The following is a 20,139-nucleotide window of genomic DNA, read 5'->3' as shown; positions in this document are numbered from 1 at the left end:
ATGCATACCTTCTGCTGATTTTCAAGCAGCATATCTTCCCATAGTTCTCACAAGTTATTCTACAGAAAATGTAGGTGTGCTGTTCCTGAAAGATTGTCTCCTCCCCCACCCCAAGAACACCATACCACATGAGTGTTTTGAAAGTTGAGAATTCCGTTTCTTGTAAAATATGATTCAACTGTAACCAGAGCATGTCTGAGAAATTGTAGATCATGTATACATACATTGCAAATGAGCCAAAAAAAAAAAAACCCAGTAATTCTTGTACAGACATACTACAAAATGGTTGCAATTGGTGTTCACGTAATGTCCTCCATACGTTTGCAGATGTAACATTTATGCAACATGACAACCTGCTGGTACTTGTGGTGAGAGATATTTAAACAACACAAAGTATTTGTTTTCTAATGTTTTCAGTTCATAAAAAATCTCCCTCTGCCAGCATTTATTCATATTGGTTTCAGTGTATCTGTTTCTCTTAGTCTTTAATTATATTTTTCAATTATAAAAAATATTTTACAATTTTACACTTGTCGAGTTGGAAATTTTTTGGTGTATCCGCAAACAGCAGCTCAGAATTCTTATTCATCTCATCACAGATTAATCATATCAATTGACTTGGCAGAAGTAAATAAGCAGATTTATAGTGATTTCCCATAATATCAGTTTAATAAATGCTGTACTGTAAGCAAGGAAGTTATTGTTAGGACCTGAAACTGAAACACATCGACACTGCTAGTATGTACTCTGCTATGATAGTTATGGTTACAGTTGGTCACAAATGAGTAATTGATATGATTTATATAGTAGAACAACACTATTCATGTCAGTGTTGATATGTATGTTTCCATCTTTTTAAAGCCCATTTTACACAGTCATATTTTTATAACATAAAAATGTTTTTATTTTTTACAGTTTTATAAATATATTCTAGTATATAAATCACCTCTATATATTTTTTTTTGCCTAAATTCTTGACCATATTTGGTGTATAAGGTGACATCTCTTTTCTGTAATTGTTTTTCACATCTCTGGTAGTGATATATTAGAAGAAAATCTGCAGTAAGAACCACAACCACTGTGTACTTTTAATTCAATTAATTCTGCTCTTTAAAAGTTTACATTGTGACATTTTATTATGTTGCACAAAAACTGAGGAAAGCAATAAGTGCATTCAGTACTCCTTTATTCCTTAATGATATCACCTATGCCTATAAATGAATTCCATTAACCTATAGGCATTGGTGATGATGCAACATTGTTCTTATTTTTGCCATGCATGAACACAAAATACTTTCATCTAGTTTACACATATGGCATCGATAAGAACATTCCTTCTGTCCCCTTTAGTACTGTACTGCAAATTGCTTTTTCTATAAATAATACTTCAATACAAGACTGTGTTTGCTAAGAAATTGTCAGTCTCAAAAGTTTACTTTTTGAGAACTTGAAAAGCAAATCCAAAAACATAACTCCTGATGAATTCCATGACTATTTTCATTTGATGAAGATGAACAAATTCTTGGATTTAGAAAGTGATCAACAATGCATATTTGTATAAAAATATGTATAATAAATTGTAAATACACTTATTAATTCATGTCTTTCCAAGTGGCAAATGCTGCAAGAAAGCACACTTATAAAGCCTTAGCCAAAAAAAAAAAAAACCTTCTCACATCATCTGTCTGGTCCCTCCAGTAATTTTGTGTAGTTCTTCCTTGGATTTATTCAAACTACCCACTTCCACAACAACAAAAGATTGAAGTTTGTTCCAATAATCAACCACCTGTATTCTTCTTAAAATTGGCCTCCAGACCTTTGACTTGGTGCATTATGGCCTCAGCTGCCAATGTGCAATTAAACAACAAATCAATCAATCAATCAATCAATCAATCAAGCCTCCAGACCTGTATGCAGTACAGTGCTCCAGCATTGGCCCAACCAATGCTGGAGCACTGCATAATAGGGTGATTATCATGGGGTAATCACCCTATTATGCCTTCTAGCATAGTTCCTGCATAACATTGACAAAACCTCATGAGCTGTCCTGGCAGCCTGTCTGCACTGCTCATAGAATCTGACTGCATAATTACCTCTAGGGCTTTTTCATTTTCCACTACTCTGAGAGTAGTATCACACAGTTGATACACTAATCTGGGATTACTGTTACCCATATACGTAACTTGCATTTATCAATGTTAAAACTTCAACTGCCATTGCTCAGCCCACCTTCCTAATTTTTTTTATTAGCCAGTAGAAGTTATCCAGTGGACAAAGTCTCTGAAATTTAGGCATAGTTTCAGCCTAGTTATGTTGATATAATTCTTGTTTTAGACTCCTGAAGATATGTTTTACTACTACTAAATATAGACTGTGGCCAAACTGAAGTGTTGTCATGAATTATGAAAGTAGAATAAGGTTTAAGATAATAAAGGCTTCTCATAAGTGAGCTTCTTAATAGAACCTGGTTAGGAAGTGAATTTTTTAAGTGACCAAAAGAATTATCTGTAAAATAACTAATGGAAAGTGTTTATTAATCTTACACACTTTCCATTAGTACATTTAAATAATACACAAGATAATTCGTACATAAAGACACCTGATTTGAAACAGCCATGAAACATATATTTACAGTTACATACTCCTCCTGGCTCACACGTGAAAAATGTACACACACACACACACACACACACACACACACACACACACACACACACTGAGAAGAAGGATTAACATGAGATATCTAAGAAGTATAATAATTTAATAATAAAAGGCTTCTTCGTTAGCCAGTAGAAAAAACTATCCATTGGGAGAAGCCTTACGTGGCTACTAAATATAGACTTTGGCTAAACTGAAGCATCATGAATTCTGAAAGTAGCATAAATTTTAAGATAATGAAGCCTTCTCATAAGTGAGCTTATTAATACTAGCTGGTTAGGAAGTAAATTTTTAAAGTGACAAACAAGTATCTGAAAAATAAATGGAAACCGTGTATTAATTTAAGAGATAAGAGGTGATGTGCTGGCAGTAACAACAAAGGTTATTGAAAATCTAGTTTTTAGCCAGATTATGAACCCTTTGTTCATGGTATTTTTTTTTTTTTTTTAAAAGGAGGAGTTTTCTTCAAAAAATTTCTACCTTAATTTGGAACACTATATCTCAGCCTGCAGTTATTGATAGAATCAGTTTGCAGACCGAGATATACAGAAATTAATCACACTAAAGTTTCTTTCACTCCCGAAATGTTCTTTTCTTTTTAAAATTTTTCTTTTCCCTGGTCATGATGAGGGATGCATTCTTACTCAGTTAAAAGATAACTTAAAATAATTTATATTTTAATATTTCTGTTTTAAAATATCTGATTCTGTTTAGACAGTGAAGCACCTCCAGCCCAAGTTTCTAGCAGTGCACTGCCAAGAGGTGGGTGGAAAAAATTATGAAGAGTCCATGAGGCATGTTGAGGATTTTGTCAGGTGAGAATATTACTCCTAACACTCTTGATGCAGTGGGAAGAGAAAGATCTAAAAGTTACAATACACATATTAAAAAATACTACATTTAGTAAATTTTAGTAAATTAAAAGAAAATACTTTACTGTCTCAGTAAAGTATTTTCAAAGGTTCCACCTATTGCATATTATATCATATGCTTTATACCATTAATGTTGGTGCATTATAGTCAAAGCTGGTAATGCGCCAATAAAATCTAAATCAATCAATCAACCATTAATGCCTTATTTTGTAAATTGTATCAGGAATATTTACCATGATGTTTCTCATAGAGCATCACTCATCTGTATGTTTTTATATGCATAATTCACAGTTCATCATACATAAATAATTATCTCTGTTTGAATTTCCTACTTGTTGGCCCAATATGATGAACTATGAGTCACTTTGAACAACTTGAAATACAGTTGAACTTGGTTGTAACGAGATTTCAGCTACTGTGAGAAAACAGCAAAGAGTTGATTGTAAATTACATATTTTATGAGTAACATTTCGTGGTTAAAACAATCACAGTAGTTAAGAGCTTAATGGGTATAACGAACAAATCTTTAAGCCATTACAATCAGCAGTGGCCAAACTGCTGTATGAGGAACTAAAATCTATTATTGCTTTGCCTGTTTATGACATTATCCACCTTATTTCTTTGCACATCTCTGCTGATAGCAATTTATAAACCTTTTAATGATTCTCAGAATCTTGTTTAGTGTGGTAAGCTACAGAGCATGATTTTCATTCCAGTGGTGTAGTGGAAATCCCCAAAGACCCTGTGTAATGGAGTGCTGAAGGTATATGGGGCCTCTAATGATTACCTGTAGTGGGGGAGGATAATTCTGCTATATGCTGCCTTGTTTGAATAGAGCATGCCCCATGTTATGTATACATGTCCACATTGAGCTTTTTGTTTTTTTCCCAAATCTCTTAATCCTATTTTGTATCTCTTCCCCCATTGTTCTGGATTCTCAGAAGATATAGGGAGAGAGATTACCGAGCAGACTAATCAATGAAATATTTCTGCATCAGTATGAAACATTCAGCTTTTTTTAATTCAGTTGAAATGAAGAATTCAGTGCAATTTCAAATCTTTGTGTGAACCTGTCTTTTTAAAACTTGGGAGAAATACTTGGAATGTTTAAAAATTTTGCTTCTGTAATTTAGGTTTTGTTGTGCTGCATTAAATTCAGTTCTTTTTTTACCTTGAAATGGCAGGGAAGAAAAGAAAAATTTTGACAATCAGCAAGAAAGTGAAAATCATTTATGACTTAGAGAATGGAATATGCAGTGCCTCTGTTTGCAGGGTGCCTCCATAGCCAGGTGGGCAGGAGCAGCAGTGCATAGCACATGCTTCTTGATTAGACCGGGGTTTGAGCCTGTGACCACCAAATATGGAGGATGCGGAAATGTCAGGGAATGACCACCGCATATCCCCAGAGCAATATGGCCTTATTTGCTAATTCTTCCAAAAAACCAAATAACAACAAGCCTCTGTTTGCAAAAAGTCGAGACTCAACTCAAGTGTGTCAATGATTTGGAAAAATCAGGAAAACATTACTGGTGCTTTTGAAAAAAACCTTATTGCAAAAAAGCTGTGCATGTTTGAAAAAAACCTTATTGCAAAAAAGCTGTGCATGTTTGAAAAAATGATATGAATAAGGCTCTTTTGAGTTGGTTCACATTGAAAATAAATTTGTATTCCTATTAGTGGCCCTCTACTCAAACTACAAACTGAAAAATTGGCTCATAAACTTGAATATGCAGATTTTGTTTGCAATAATGGATGATTTGATGGATTCTAAAAAAAATATGTTTGTGGTAACATAAGTGGCAAATCTGGCGATGTAAATGAAGAATGGAGTAATGACTGGATCAAAAATGTGGCCAGATATAAGGAAAGGTTTCTGTGAAAGTGTCATTTTTAATGCCGACAAAGAAAGCGTGTTATATAGATTGCCACCTACATGACCCACAAGTTTAAAGGAAAAAAGTGCACAGGTGGAAAATTATCCAAAAAAGCAACTGACTGTTCTCATTTGTTCAAATATGAGTGAAACTGAAAAAAAGAAAAATCTTAGCATTAGCATTTGTTGAGGCATATGATGCAAGTAAAGCAAGCTTATACAGCATCAGCCAAAAAAAAAATCCTTCCCATTTCACTCACCCGGTCACTCCAAATGTTTGTCTAGTTCAGCTTAAATTTATCTTAAATTTATTTAAGCTATCAACTTCCACAACAACAGATGGAAGTCTGTTCCAGCAATAAAGTACCCGCTGGCTAAAGGCAAACTTCCACACATCTGTTCTACAACTGTCTTTCCTCAATTTCAATCTATGGCCACTCAGGTTCTTAATCTGAGCAAGCAGAAGTGTCCCATTAGCATTGAGCCTGCTCAAACCAGTCAAGGCCTTATACACCTCTATCAAATCACCTCGCATGTGCCTAGTCTCGAGATGCTGCAACTTGCAGAACTTAACCTTTTCTTCATAAGCGCACTCCTTTGTTCCTCTCATCAGTCTTGTTGCCCTTCTCTGCACTCGTTCTAGCAACTCTACATCCTTCCAAAAATGAGGCTTCCACACCTGTATACAGTACTCAAGGTATGGCCCGACCATTGCCTTATACAAAGAGACTTTGTCTCTGCTAGCAAAATTCCTATATATCATTGATAAAACTCCATGACCTCCTCTGGCAGCCCATCATCACTGCTCAGAGAACTTCATATCTGACTGCACAATTACTCCCAGATCTTTTTCATTCTCCACCTCCCTGAGTTGGTATGTTTCTCTTGGGTTACTGCTACCCATATGGAGTACTTTGCATTTGTAAATGTTAAACTTCAGTTGCCACTTCTCAGCCCATCTGCAAGAAAACCTTTCAAGATCCCATTGCAGTAGCATACTGTCTTTACTGTCATTAACAACCCTGCCAACCTTTGTATCATCTGCAAACGTGAACATTAAACCTGATGTACCTTGATTGATATCTTTGATAAATACACAAAACAACAATGGGCCCAGCACCGAACCCTGTGGGCTCTGCTAATAACATTAGTCCACGTAGAGCAGTGTCCATTTATTTCCACTCTCTGCTGTCTCCAACTCAACCATCATTTTATCCATTGCAGTAACTTGCCCTTAATGCCATACTGCTCCAATTTGTACAGCAGTCTTCCATGTGCAACTGTATCAAAAGGTTTTTCTGAAATTCAAGTATATGATAACAAAATTATTTTTTGCATCCAGTTCCTTTGTGACCACATCATAGTATCCAATCAAAGTGGTCAGACAAGACTTTCCCTTAACAAACCCATGCTGTGTCCGAGCTTTTACTGTTGTCTTGTCTGGGTGATCCTGTATCACCTCTTTAACCAGTGACTCCATTATTTTTCCCGGAACCAAAGTTAAACTAACAGATCTATAATTATTTGTGTCACCCTTTGAACTCTCTTTGTGAATTGGGGATACATTTGCACATCTCCAGTCCATGGGGACCTCCCCTGACTCCAGGGATGCTCTCATAATTATGGCTAAGGTTTTGCTTACTTCCCTTGCTGCCTCCTTCATTATAACTGGATAGATTCCATCTGCCCCAGGTGCCTTTTTTATGTTTAACTTCAACAATTTCTCCTCCACCTTGCTCTCAGTTATTACAAAATCACTTAGTTTCCTGTTAGTTTGATAAACTTCTGGCATTCCCCTCCTTGAATGTAGATGCAAAATAATCATTCAGTTTATCAGCCTCTTAAGCAGGATCATCAATAGTTGAACCATCTACGTTAAGTAGACCAATCTGATTCATCCCCTTCCTTCTATAGTTTACATAAGTAAAGAACTCTGCTGTTTTTCTTTGCATCCTTTGCCAAAGATTTCTCGTAACCTGCTTCGCTTGCCGAACCTCCTTTGTGACTTATTACAGACTAGCTTATATCTGCCGTAGGCTTCTGTGTCAGCTGATAATTTATATGCATCCCATGCATTTTTCTTCTCTGCCACGAGCCTCATTAATTCATGCGACATCCATTTAGGCCTGAACCTTGAACGGTATTGAAAAGCCTAGTATCATCCAAGATTAAGTCCCTGAAGGCTTCCCATTTAGAATTCTCCATTGGTAACATCATTAGTTGATCCCACTGTATAGAATTTAAAAACTATCTTAGACCTCTGTAGTCACCCTTACAAAAACAAAAACCCTTCCCTTTACCCTTGATGGCATTTACATCTTTAAGTAAATCCCACATCAGTACACTGTGGTCACTGTCACCTAATGGTTCCTTTATCTGCAAATTCCTAATGCATGCGTCATCACTGCTGATAATCAGATCAAGGGTATTACTCCCTCTGGTTGGCCCTGGAACGTGTTGCTGTAGAAAACAATCCTTCAATAAATCCACAAAAGTCTTGCTAGCGTGCGAGTGACCAATCCACAAGTTCCAGTCAATATCTGGAAAGTTAAAATCCCCCATTACATGACATTCTGATATACTGGCCCATTCTATTTCTCTGCACAACTTCATTGTACTCATCAGAGTCATTAGGCCTATAACATACTTCTACTCTCATTTTTCCTTTCCCAATGTATATGTCACACCAAGCAGACTCAACACTGCACTGTCCACCTGTGTCAACTGGATGCACTTCCCTTAGATTTTGTTTTTAACCAACAGCATAACTCCTCCTCCCCTTTACCTTGTCTGTTATTTTTGTACACATTTACTCCCCAAATTCCAATTCTGCACTGCTTATATCTGTGTGACACCATATCTCTGATATCCCAATAATATCTGCCTTTGATATTTTGATCATCACTTCGGATTCATTAAGTTAATTACTACACTTCTAGCATTAGTGTACATGCAAGTATATATGCACTTGTTCTTACCCTAACACAGCCCTTGTATTTATTTGTTTCATGATGACTCCCAGCAACTCTTGAAGTACCCAGCAACTTTCTCTCTAGGCTGCTGCTCATTGCAATAGAAACAGTGCAAGAATCACTTTCGCCTCTGCCTGCGGCTACTGTTAACCTTTTTATTCTGTGAATCCTCTCAATCTAGCAGTTTTCGGATCCACCTAACACTGCCTTGATAGCATCAGCAAATATTCTTGCACCTTGCTATTTAAGTGTATGGTGCCTTCATAGCCAGGTGGGCAGGAGCAGCAGTGCGTAGTACACACTTCTTGATTAGACCGGGGTTCGAGCCCGTGACCACCAAATACGGAGGATGCAGGAAGGTCAGGGAATGAAGACCGCATATCCCTGGATCAATATGGCCTTAGTTGCTAATGCTCCTAAAAATAAACCAAATAACAATAACAATTTAAGTATATCCCATCCCTGTAGAAGCAGTCTCTCCTGTTAGTAAGCACAGACCACGCTGAAAAATTTCTACCCCGTAAGCCTTTGTAATAGGCAAATCCAAGATATTTTCAAAACATTAAAAATCTTCCCGTAATATACAGAGTTAACAAAAAAAAAAAAAGCCTGGATGATATCATCCATTTTTGAAGAAGTGCATTACTGGGACAAAGAGCTTAAAGAAAGATAGGAAAATTTTGCTGATTTTAGATAATTGCCGATCACATCCTGTTCTCAATCTAACCAACATCAAACTTGTATTTTTACCACCAAACTCAACTTCTGTTCTCCAACTTACTTATGCATTAAATAAGTTGGAGAACAGAAGTTCTTACTCACTTATGCATTAAGGTGTTATTAGAAGCTTGAAATGCCATTTTATAAAACTTGATGCCATGCAATTCATGATGCTCTTCTTGATGCCATGCAATTCATGATGCTCTTCTTGATGCCATGCAATTCATGATGCTCTTCTTGATGCCATGCAATTCATGTGTGAGGCATGGAATAAGGTCGCTTCACAGACCATCAAAAACTGTTTTAATAAGGTAGGACTAAAGCCCGTGGAAGTCAATGAAGAAAATGGTGGCAATATTCTGTTAACAATGTGTTAAAAGAAGCGTATCTTGGATACTGGGTTGTCTTGTATGGATGATTTATGTGACTGCTGAAATGTCGACAGATGAGGACATTCTCGAAGCTGTTAGAGAAAGAGAGGCTTTTGAAGATGACAAAGAAAAGGACATTAGTGAGTATCCAGTTAATGAAGTGTTCAGTGCAGAGGCACAAACTGCTTTAAAAACTGTTTTATAAAACCAATGATATTGATCCTGAATTTTGATTTTTGTCTCTGTAAAATGAGAGACTTTGCTCATAAATTTTACCTTAAAATAAATTGGAAACAAATGACATTGGAAGACTTCTTTAAAAATAAAAACAATGTAAATATTACATCAAGGCTTTTTTAATGAAATTATTTTTCTTGTGAATTATTTATATATAGTGCACAAATATATCAATAATTAATTTGAATCAAAAGGGACTATGAAGCCCAGTAAGTCCTATTATTATAATCTTAAATTATAAGAGGAAACCTTATACCTTTTTAGTAGGACTGTGATTCTCTCGACACTCAATCGTGAATGATTATAATATGAATCTACCCCATGCACATAGTCATAAACAAATCAAATTAAAATAGCTATTAATTAAAATCATTATGCCTTCAATTCTCATATCACGGCAAGCGAATCGGAAAGACGGCGGCCACCAACCCCCAAAAAACTAACCAATATCGCATGCCACCATGAGAATTGAAAAACAATTGTCACAAAAAATCTAAAAACCACCAAACAAATAAAAATCCATTAATTCACACACAATTAAAACTTTAAAATCGTTTAAGAGACCAACTTATTCGGCTTATTACCGTGTTCACAAGAAGTACAAAAGTGATTCGCGAATGATATCCCCCCCCTGTTTTATATAAAAAAAATTATCGAAACCTGACACGAGATTATTTATATAGACCAATGTATGAATTACTATTCATATGTGCGTGTAAGCGTCCACAAGTCGGAAATATTATAAGGTCTGCATATATTATTAGTCAACATTTAATCTCATTTATAATGTTTCAGCAATTAATAATTTAAAATATTCCCGCTGTTTATTAAAAACTTTCGATTCATTAAAAAGGAACACATGTCCATCAGTGATTACATGAAACGCAAGTTCAGAGGCACCCGTCCTACCGGGCGCCTCTGTAGCCAGGTGGGAAGGAGCAGCAGTGTCTAGCACACTCTTCTTGATTAGACCGGGGTTCGAGCCTGTCACCACCAAATACAGAGGATGCGGAAAGGTCAGGGAATGACCACCGCATATCCCGGAGCAATATGGCCTTAGTTGCTAATGCTCCTAAAAACCAAATAACTAACAAACTAACAAACCTGTCCTACCTGCCCTAACTGTGCCACATGCTGCTGTATCCTTACCGAAAGTAAATTTTGGGTTGAGCCAATATAAGCAGAATTTCACCCGCTACAGGAATATTGTAAACAACATTGTGAACTTACATGGTAGGAACCACATACGCTCTATGTATGTTTCAAGACAGCATGGAGCTTACTCGTGGGTTGTGCAACAATCTTAAATTCAGTGTTCTTAAATATGTTAATAAATTGTCTATACCAATGCTGTATATACGGAACTTTAATAAAATGTTTATGATCCGCCCTGTCATTTGTTGTACCTGTCTCCAATTTATATTCACCTGTTGACTAATCTGCATAATGGTACCTAATGAATAACCCCTATTTAAAAATCTTATTGTCAGTTCCGTAAGCTCATCCGTTAAGGATTCTTGAGTAGAGCTGTATCTATATGCATTATGAAACTGATTAAAAATAATGCTCCTTTTATATATGAAAGGATGGTAGCTCGAACGGTGCAAAAATTTCCCAGTATTCATTGGCTTCCTATAAATTTTAAAAAATATGTTTTCATTAACCCTGGTTAAAGTAAAGTTTAGAAAATTTATGGATTTGTTTTGCGGGATTTCCATTTCTAGAGTGAACTTAAGTCGACTATGAATGTTATTAAATGTATCCAGGACATTCTGTACTATGTTTATTAGTAATTATTAAGATATCATCAAGATATCTAATATTATATTAGTAAATTATATTAGTTACGACATCTCCCAAATATAAAGTAAAACGTTATATTTGGGAGATGTGGCGTTACGTATACCTGCTCGATCTTATTCAGATAAATTTCAGCAACCAATCCACTCAAGCTAAACCCCCATCAGTAACCCGAATATCTGCTTGTATATTTTATCTTGGAAATTAATATAATTGGTTTGTACAAGAAATTTAATCCAATAAAATATTTCATTCCTAGGTAAATTTGACATGTTTAAACAAATTGCCTGATCATTGATAAGGTCCCATATTGCATCAAGGGCATATTCTACATGTATATTCATGTACAAGGAAACAGCATCTAAAGAGAATAATTCATCAGCTCCATTTAGCGTTTTTTCTTTTAATTGGTTAAATAACATCTCCGAATTCTTTAGACTAAATTTTAATGTTAACTGCAAAGACTCAATAACGTTGTAAAGGTATGCCGCGAGCGATGTAAAAGCTGTGTTTTTGTAAGAAATGATAGGTCTAATAGGGTATCCTATTTTATGAAGTTTAACCTGTCTGAAAAGAGTTGGTAATGCATTAGTCCTAGCTTTAAGGGATTTTAAAATGGCCATCGAAATAGTCTTTTTTTCTAAACTCAGTTAACTTGCTATTAAATTGTTTAATTAGCTTGTCAAACACCGCTTTCTCTACCACCTGGTAGGTAGATCGGATATAATATTACTAAGTTTGCCTATACAATCAATTTTAAGACCACAACTGTATCTCCCTTGTCCACTTTTTGTATAATAATATTGTTGTTCTGTCGTAATTTTTGGAGACCAAATCACTTTTGTACTTCTTGTGAACACAGTAACAAACCGAATAAGTTGGTCTCTTAAAAGAAGTTATAAAACAATTTTAAAGTTTAAATTGTATGTGAATTAATGGATATTTATTTGTTTCATGGTTTTTAGATTTTTGCGACAATTGTTTTTCAATTCTCATGGTGGCATGCCAATGTTGGTTAGTGTTTTGGGGGTTGGTGGCCGCCATCTTTCTGTAACTCTTTCCGATTCGCTTGGCGTGATATGAGAATTGAAGGCATGATGATTTTAATTAATAGCTATTTTAATTTGATTTGTTTATGACTATACACGATTATAATTCATATTACAATCATTCATGATTGAGTGTCGAGAGAATCACAGTCTTACTAAAAAGGTATGAGGTTTCCTCTTATAATTTAAGAAAAATATATCAAATAAAGTTTTAATCTTGTAGTCATAATAATTGGTCTTTGCCTATAACATGAATGTCATTATTATCACTGATAAAGTGTATATATCACCTTGAAATTTTTTTATGTAAGACTTTTCATTGAGAACCAAAATTAAACTGGTTGTCAACATTTGCTAAATTTTTCATTTGTCAATATTTACTAAATTTTCTACAGTTCTCATAGATCCACCATCCAAATGGATGGTGGATCTATGAGAACCTTTATTATACCAAAACCAACAAATTGTAATAAATCAAAACTTGTTTCATTCCCTAATATTATAAACCATTTTTGACCTCTTTACCTATTTTTAGATTATAGAAAATATAATTAAAATGGAATGATAACTAACACCGAGTAAGTGAATTTAATGAGGGCTGTATTTTTAAATGTCTATTAGGTGCATGTAAGGTATCCAGATTTGAATATTAGAAAAATTGGGATATATCAGATGTGATGCAAGGGATTATGCAGCTAAAAAGAAGGGATAAATTATAGGAGATAGATAATTATTTTTCTATCTGTTGTTAGTGATGGGCTTAATTGAGAGGTAATAATCAATTATTTCAATTAAGTTCATATCAGTGATTCATTTGATTATTCCATTTGAATTACATCATTCGATTATTCCATTTGAATTACATCATTCGATTATTCTATTTGAATTACATCATTTGATTATTTCTGACTATTGAAATCTTTTGATTATGTTCATCACTATCTGCTATACCAAGGATTTCCCCTGGCATTCACAGTGCTAAAAATAAGCACAGGATTATCTTAATTCTGGTATTAATCCTGTCTTCCACAGCTCATGTGCATAAAATTATATAGAAATGAAAAATCTATAGCTGAAAGCAAAACATCATTGTCGTCACTCAGAAAATATACTGCTAACAGACAACATATGCAAAATAAATAATATTAGTTTTTATGGTGTTTATGAATATTAATTCATAAAATTCATAAAATTAATGATTAAAGTTCTGTGACTACAGATATACTTTAGCATTATCAGTAGTAGAGGCATTTGATGCAAGAAAGCAAGCTTATGCAGCATCAGCCAAAAATAAAATAAATAAATAAAAAATAACCACTTCCACTTCACCCCTCTGTTCGTTCGAAATACCTGTCCAGCTGAGCCTTAAACTTATTTAGGCTATCAACTTCCACGATAAGGGATGGAAGTCTATTCCACCAACCAACCACCCGCTGGCTAAAGGCAAATTTCCGCAGGTCTATCCTACATCTGTCTTTCCTCAATTTGAATTTATGTCCTCTCAGGTGATTATTCTGAGCAAGAGGAAAAATTCCATCAGCATTGAGCATGCTCAAACCATTCAAGGCTTTATACACCTCTATCAGACCACCTTGCTAGTGCCTAGTCTCCAGACACTGTAATTTACAAAACTTAAGCCTTTCTTTGTAAGAGCACCCCTTTGTTCCATTCACTAATCTTGTTGCCCTTCTCTGTACTAGTTCCAGCAGCTCTACATCCTTCTTGAAATGAGGCCTCCAGGCCTGTATACAGTACTCTAGGTGTGGCCTGACCATTGCCTTATACAAGGGAAAATCACCTCCTTATCCCTGCTAGAAAAATTCCTATATATCATTGACAATACACCATGAGCTACTCTTGCAGCCCGTCTGCACTGCTCAGAGAACTTCATATCTGCCTGCACCACCACCACCCACCCCCAGGTCCCTTTCATTCTCTGCCACTGTCAGTGTAGTACCACAGAGTTGATACGTTGCTCCAGGGTTGCTGTTTCCCATATGTAGTACTTTACATTTGTCAATGTTAAATTTCATTTGCCACCTCTCAGCCCATCTGCTCAACCTTTCCAGATTCTGTTCAGCAGCATAGTGTCAGTAGTGTCCTTGACAACCCTGCCAACCTTCGTATCGTCTGCAAACTTGGACATTAAGCTTGTATACCATCATCAATATCATTTATAAGTACAGAAAACAATAATGGATCCAATACTGAACCCTGAGGGACTCCACTAATAATATTAGTCCACGATGAGCAGTGTCCATTGAATACCACTCTCTGTCTTCTCCCCCTCAACCACCCCTTTATCCATAGCAGCAATTTGCCTCCAATGCCACACTGCACCAATTTGTGCAGCAGTCTTCCATGTGCAACAGTATCAAAAGCCTTTCTAAGATCCAAGTATATAATATCAAAGTTATTCCCTGCATCCAGTTCTTTTGTGACTGCATCATAGTATCCAATCAAATTGGTCAGGCAAGACTTCCCCTTAACAAAACCATGCTGTGTCCGAGCTATAACTGAAGTCTTGTCTAGATGATCCTGCAGTGCTTCTTTAACCAGTGCAGGCGCATTATAGCCATAGTAGCTTATGCGCCATTAAACGCCCATAACAACAACAACTAAAAAAATTAACCAGTGCCTCCATTAATTTTCCGGGAACAGAAGTTAAACTCACAGGTCTATAATTACTTGTGTCAGCCTTTGATCCTCCTTTGTGAATTGGGGTCACATTTGCACATCTCCAGTCTATGGGTACCTCCCCTGAGTCCAAGGAAGCTCTCATAATTATGGCTAAGGGTTTGCTTACTTCCTTTGCTGCCTCCTTTAATATAACTGGATAGATCCCATCCACCCCAGGTGCCCTTTCTTGTGTTTATCTTCAACAATTTCTCCTCCACTTTACTCTCAGTTATTACAAGATTCTCTAGCTTACTACCAGAGTTGAATACACCTCTGGCATTCCCCTCGCTGAATGTCGATGCAAAATATTCATTTGGTTTGTTAGCTACCTGAGCAGGATCATCAACAGTTGACCCATCGATATCAAGTGGACCAATCTGATTCGTCCCCTTCCTTCTAGAGTTTGCACAAGTAAAGAACTCTGCTGTTTTTCTTTGCATCCCTTGCCAAAGATTTCTTGTAATCTGCCTTCACCTTCCTAACTTCCTTTGTAACTTGGTTACAGATCAACTTGTATCTATCATAGGCTTCTGTGTCACATGTTAATTTGTATGTATCCCATGCATTTTTCTTCTCTGCCATATGTCTCATTAGTTCATTTGACATCCATTTAGGCCTAAACCTTGAACAATATTTCTTAGTTGGTATGCAAAGCCTAGTAACTTCCAAGATAAGTTCTTTGAATGCTTCCCATTTTGAATTTGCTGTTGGTAACATCATCATTTGGTCTAGAATTTGGTATAGAATTTAAATACTGTCTCAGTCCATAGTAGTCGCCTTTACGAAAGCAAAAACCCTTCCCTTAACCCCTAATGGTAGTTACCTCTTTGAGTAAATCCCACTTGAGCACACTGTGATCACTGCCACCTAGTGGTTCATTTATCTGCAGATTCTTAATGCATGAAGAATCACTACTGATAATCAAATCAAGAGTATTACTCCCTCTAGTTGCCTTCTGAACATGCTGATGTAGAAAAGAATCATCCAATAAATCCACAAAAGCCTTGCTAGTGTGTGAGTGACCATCCCCCAAATTCCAGTCAATATCTGGGAAATTAAAATCCCCCATTATAAGACTCTCTGATTTACTGGCCCAGTCTATTTCCCCGTACAGTTTGTTATTATATTCATCAGAGTCATTAGGCCTATAGCACACTCCTACTCTCAATTTTGATCCCCCAATGCTTATGTCACACCAAACTGACTCAACACTGCACTGTCCAACGATGTCGACTGGCTTCACTTCCTTGGATTTTATGTATTTCTTAACTAATAGCATAACCCCTCCTCCCTTCCTATCCTGTCTATCCTTTTTGTAGACATTTTACTCCCCAAATTCCAGTTCTGCATACCTTATATCTGTGTGACACCACGTCTCTGAAATCCCAAAAATATCTGCTTTTGATGTTTTGAGCAATACTTCAAATTCATCAAATTTATTTACTAAACTCCTAGCATTGGTGTACACACAAGTATACATGCACCTGTTCTTTTTCTTAGCTACCCTAACACAACCCTTGTGTTTAGTTGTACCCCAATGATTCCCAGCAGTCTCTGAAATATCCTGCATCTTATTTTCCAGGCTGCTGCTCATTCCAATAGAAGCAGTGAAACAATCACTTTCACCTCTGCCAGTGGCTACTGTTAATCTATTAGTCCTTGTATCCCCCAATCTATCAGTTTTCCCGACCCACCTAACGTTGCCTCGATAGCATCAGCAAGCATTCTTGCACCCTTTCTATTTCAGTGTATCCCATCCCTGTAGAAGCAGTCTCTCCTGTTAACAACCACAGACCAGGCTGAAAAAAATTCTACCCCTTGAGCCTTGCACAATCTTTCCAGGGGCCGAATTGATCGACAGGGCTCTCATCATATACTCCCTCCTATTGTGTCTGGCCAGAATTGCAGACACTTTCAAATTCAACCCTAATTCACGGCTTTTTTTCAACAGTGACCTGTACTTGTTAAGTAATTCCGCCTGTCTCTTACTCTTAATATCATTAGTATCAACCTGTACAACTATATCACCTTTTGTGCCCTTAAAAGATGATATCCACTCTACAACGTCATCAACCTTTGCCCCTGGCAGACATATCCTGGTCCTGTTCCACCTATCCTTTTTACAAAGCAAGTTTCCTGTTTCCCTGACAATAGAGTCACCAACAACTACTAGTTCCTTTGGGACCAGCGCATTCTGCCTTGGAGGCTGCCGCTGTGTTGCGCGATGACCAAGTGTAAGCTCTGGCATTGGTGTGGGCAGCTGAGAGCTTGATGGATCCCTCACTTTTAATGCTTTGAGGGCATCCACCCTGTTCTTTTCTACAGCAACATGTTCGAGAGGCCCATAACAATGCTGAGTTGTCGCCTGATTTCCTTACACTCCCTGCATCGCGCACACACAAAGACATCCCCCATGGCAGTATCATGTCCCGTACCTGACTGCTCCACAAACATCAAGCAATTAGTGCATTTTAATAGGCTGTGATTCAGAGGGCAACTGCCCCCCTCAGTTGTCCCCTGAGCCACAGCACTCCCATTAGCTTGAGCCTTTTGCTTTGCTGCTCTGGTCAGAGTCATGATTTCGATTTAATTTCAATAAAATCTCAATTTCAGTACAAAATTAAAACCCTAAACCTATATCTCAACACAATTATAACTCTATGTTTATGTTTCAGTATCGAGTGTTATCTACGAAATCCCTTTATATAACTTCCGTATCAAGTTAAGTATTAATTATTTATTTTTACTAATTATTTATGTTACGTAACCTAAGTCGTTATATGTATAGTTAAAAGTACAATTTAATTAACAATGAAGTTCAACAAGATTAATAGATTTTACTGATTAATTGGCAATATTATGTTCTATACTATACTATACTATATTAAGCTTATGCTATCTAGTTCGAGATATTTTATATCTCGTAACAATGGCGGCAATATACGAACGGTAAACACGTGGATTTGATACCGTTACCGATACTAAGTAATACCTATAAAATCTCTATCTAAGTTACTTTAAACTAAGTATCGTAAATAGGAATATAAAGTTACTCTAGAAAATAAGTTAATATGCCAATTTAAGCTAATAAAACAGAAAATAAATCAGAAAAACTTCTCTGTTCCAGGAGCGGCAAAAAGCTACGTCCGCACAGGCTACACTTGGTCTCAAAAAAAAAAAAAAAAAAAAAAAATTATTTTTATATAATATGGAACCATGTTTTTGATTTCACCAATTCCAAAAATTCCCCAAATGCAGTAAACCCTCGCTAATCCGGTTACAGTTAATATGGATCAAAATATGAAAAATTCTGTTCATACTTGAGTACATGGGAGTTAGGAAGGCATATGAGTCACTCTTAGTGTGCAGAGAGAGAGACGGAACATTACATTCTCTTGCATGTTGTTCAGTATCATTGTTGACTCTGAATCAGATGGATGTTATTGCTTCATTTGTATACTTTATACATATATATCTGAGCAACAGAAAGGATTCCATCAGCATTCAGTTTATTCAATCCATTCAAAGCCCCAAATTAAACACCTCGATCAGATCCATTCACAGGGCCCTGTAGTTTTGAAGCATTATCCTGCTGAAAGACGGCACCACCACAGGGGAAGACCGTTGCCATGAAAGGGTGTACCTGGTCGGTTACTTGCATGCTAGAAAGACTTTTGTGGATTTATTGGAGGATTGTTTTCTACAGCAACATGTTCGAGAGACAACCAAAGGGAGTAATACCCTTCATCTGATTATCAGCAGTGATTATTCATGCATTAAGAATTTGCAAATAAAGGAACCACTAGGTGACAGTGATCACAGTGTACTGATGTGGGATTTACTTAAAGATGTAACTACCATCAAGGGTAAAGGGAAGGGTTTTTGTTTTCGTAAAGGTGACTAGAGCGGTCTCAGACAGTTTTTAAATTCTATACAGTGGGATCAACTAATGATGTTACCAATGGAGAATTCTAAATGGGAAGCCTTCAGGAACTTAATCTTGGAGGCTACTAGGCTTTTCATACAAACAAAGAAATACTGTTCAAGGTTCAGGCCTAAATGGATGTCGGATGAATTAATGAGACTCATGGCAGAGAAGAAAAATGCATGGGATGCATATAAATTATCAGTCGACACAGAAGCCTACGGCAGATATAAGCTAGTCTGTAATCAAGTCACAAAGGAGGTTCGACAAGTGAAGCAGATTACGAGAAATCTTTGGCAAAGGATGCAAAGAAAAACAGCAAAGAGTTCTTTACTTATGTAAAAGAGGAGCTAGAAGAAAACCTGGAAGACAAAGGTGGAGATGGATAGATGAAATTCATGAGTTTTTGAGTAGTAAATGGATGGCCAGTGCTCAAAACAGAAGGAACTGGAAAGTTGCTGGAGAGGCCTTCATCCTGCAGTGGATTGAAAATGGCTGATGATGATGATGACTTATGTAAACTCTAGAAGAAAGGGAATGAATCAGATTGGTCCACTTAACATAGATGGTTCAACTGTTGATGATCCTGCTTAAGTAGCTGATAAACTGAATGAGTATTTTGCATCTACATTCACACATGAGGATTTATTCAGGGAGGGGAATGCCAGAAGTTTATCAAACTCTAACAGAGAGCTAAGTGATTTTGTAATAACAGAGAGCAAAGTGGAGGAGAAATTGTTAAAATTAAACATAAAAAAGGTACCTGGGGCAGATGGAATCTATCCAGTTATAATGGAGGCAGCAAGGGAAGTAAGCAAACCCTTAGCCATAATTATGAGAGTCCCCATGGACTGAAGATGTGCAAATGTATCTCCAATTCACAAAGGGGGTTCAAAGGGTAAAACAAATAATTATAGACCTGTTATTTTAACTTCTGTTTTGGATTAAATAATGGAGTCACCGATTAAAGAGGTGATACACT

At 36.5% G+C, this 20,139-nt stretch overlaps 1 protein-coding gene across 2 annotated transcripts in view; it reads left to right on the top strand.

The window, feature by feature from the left end:
- The window catches only part of 5PtaseI (inositol polyphosphate-5-phosphatase A), a 400,034-nt gene that overhangs the window by 71,601 nt on the left and 308,294 nt on the right, over positions 1 to 20,139 (top strand). For both annotated transcript variants that reach the window (XM_090385500.1, XM_090385499.1), the window contains exon 3: positions 3,373 to 3,473. In XM_090385500.1, the coding sequence (XP_090241626.1) occupies positions 3,373 to 3,473 (101 nt within the window). The remainder of the gene's footprint in view (positions 1 to 3,372; positions 3,474 to 20,139) is intronic.

Source organism: Mastigoproctus giganteus, chromosome 11 (assembly GCF_048544385.1).
Source record: "Mastigoproctus giganteus isolate SK-2022 chromosome 11, ASM4854438v1, whole genome shotgun sequence".
Classification (NCBI taxonomy): Eukaryota; Metazoa; Arthropoda; class Arachnida; order Uropygi; family Thelyphonidae; genus Mastigoproctus; species Mastigoproctus giganteus.
Note: the sequence above shows the minus strand (reverse complement) of the source record. Positions and strands in the feature narration are given on the sequence as shown.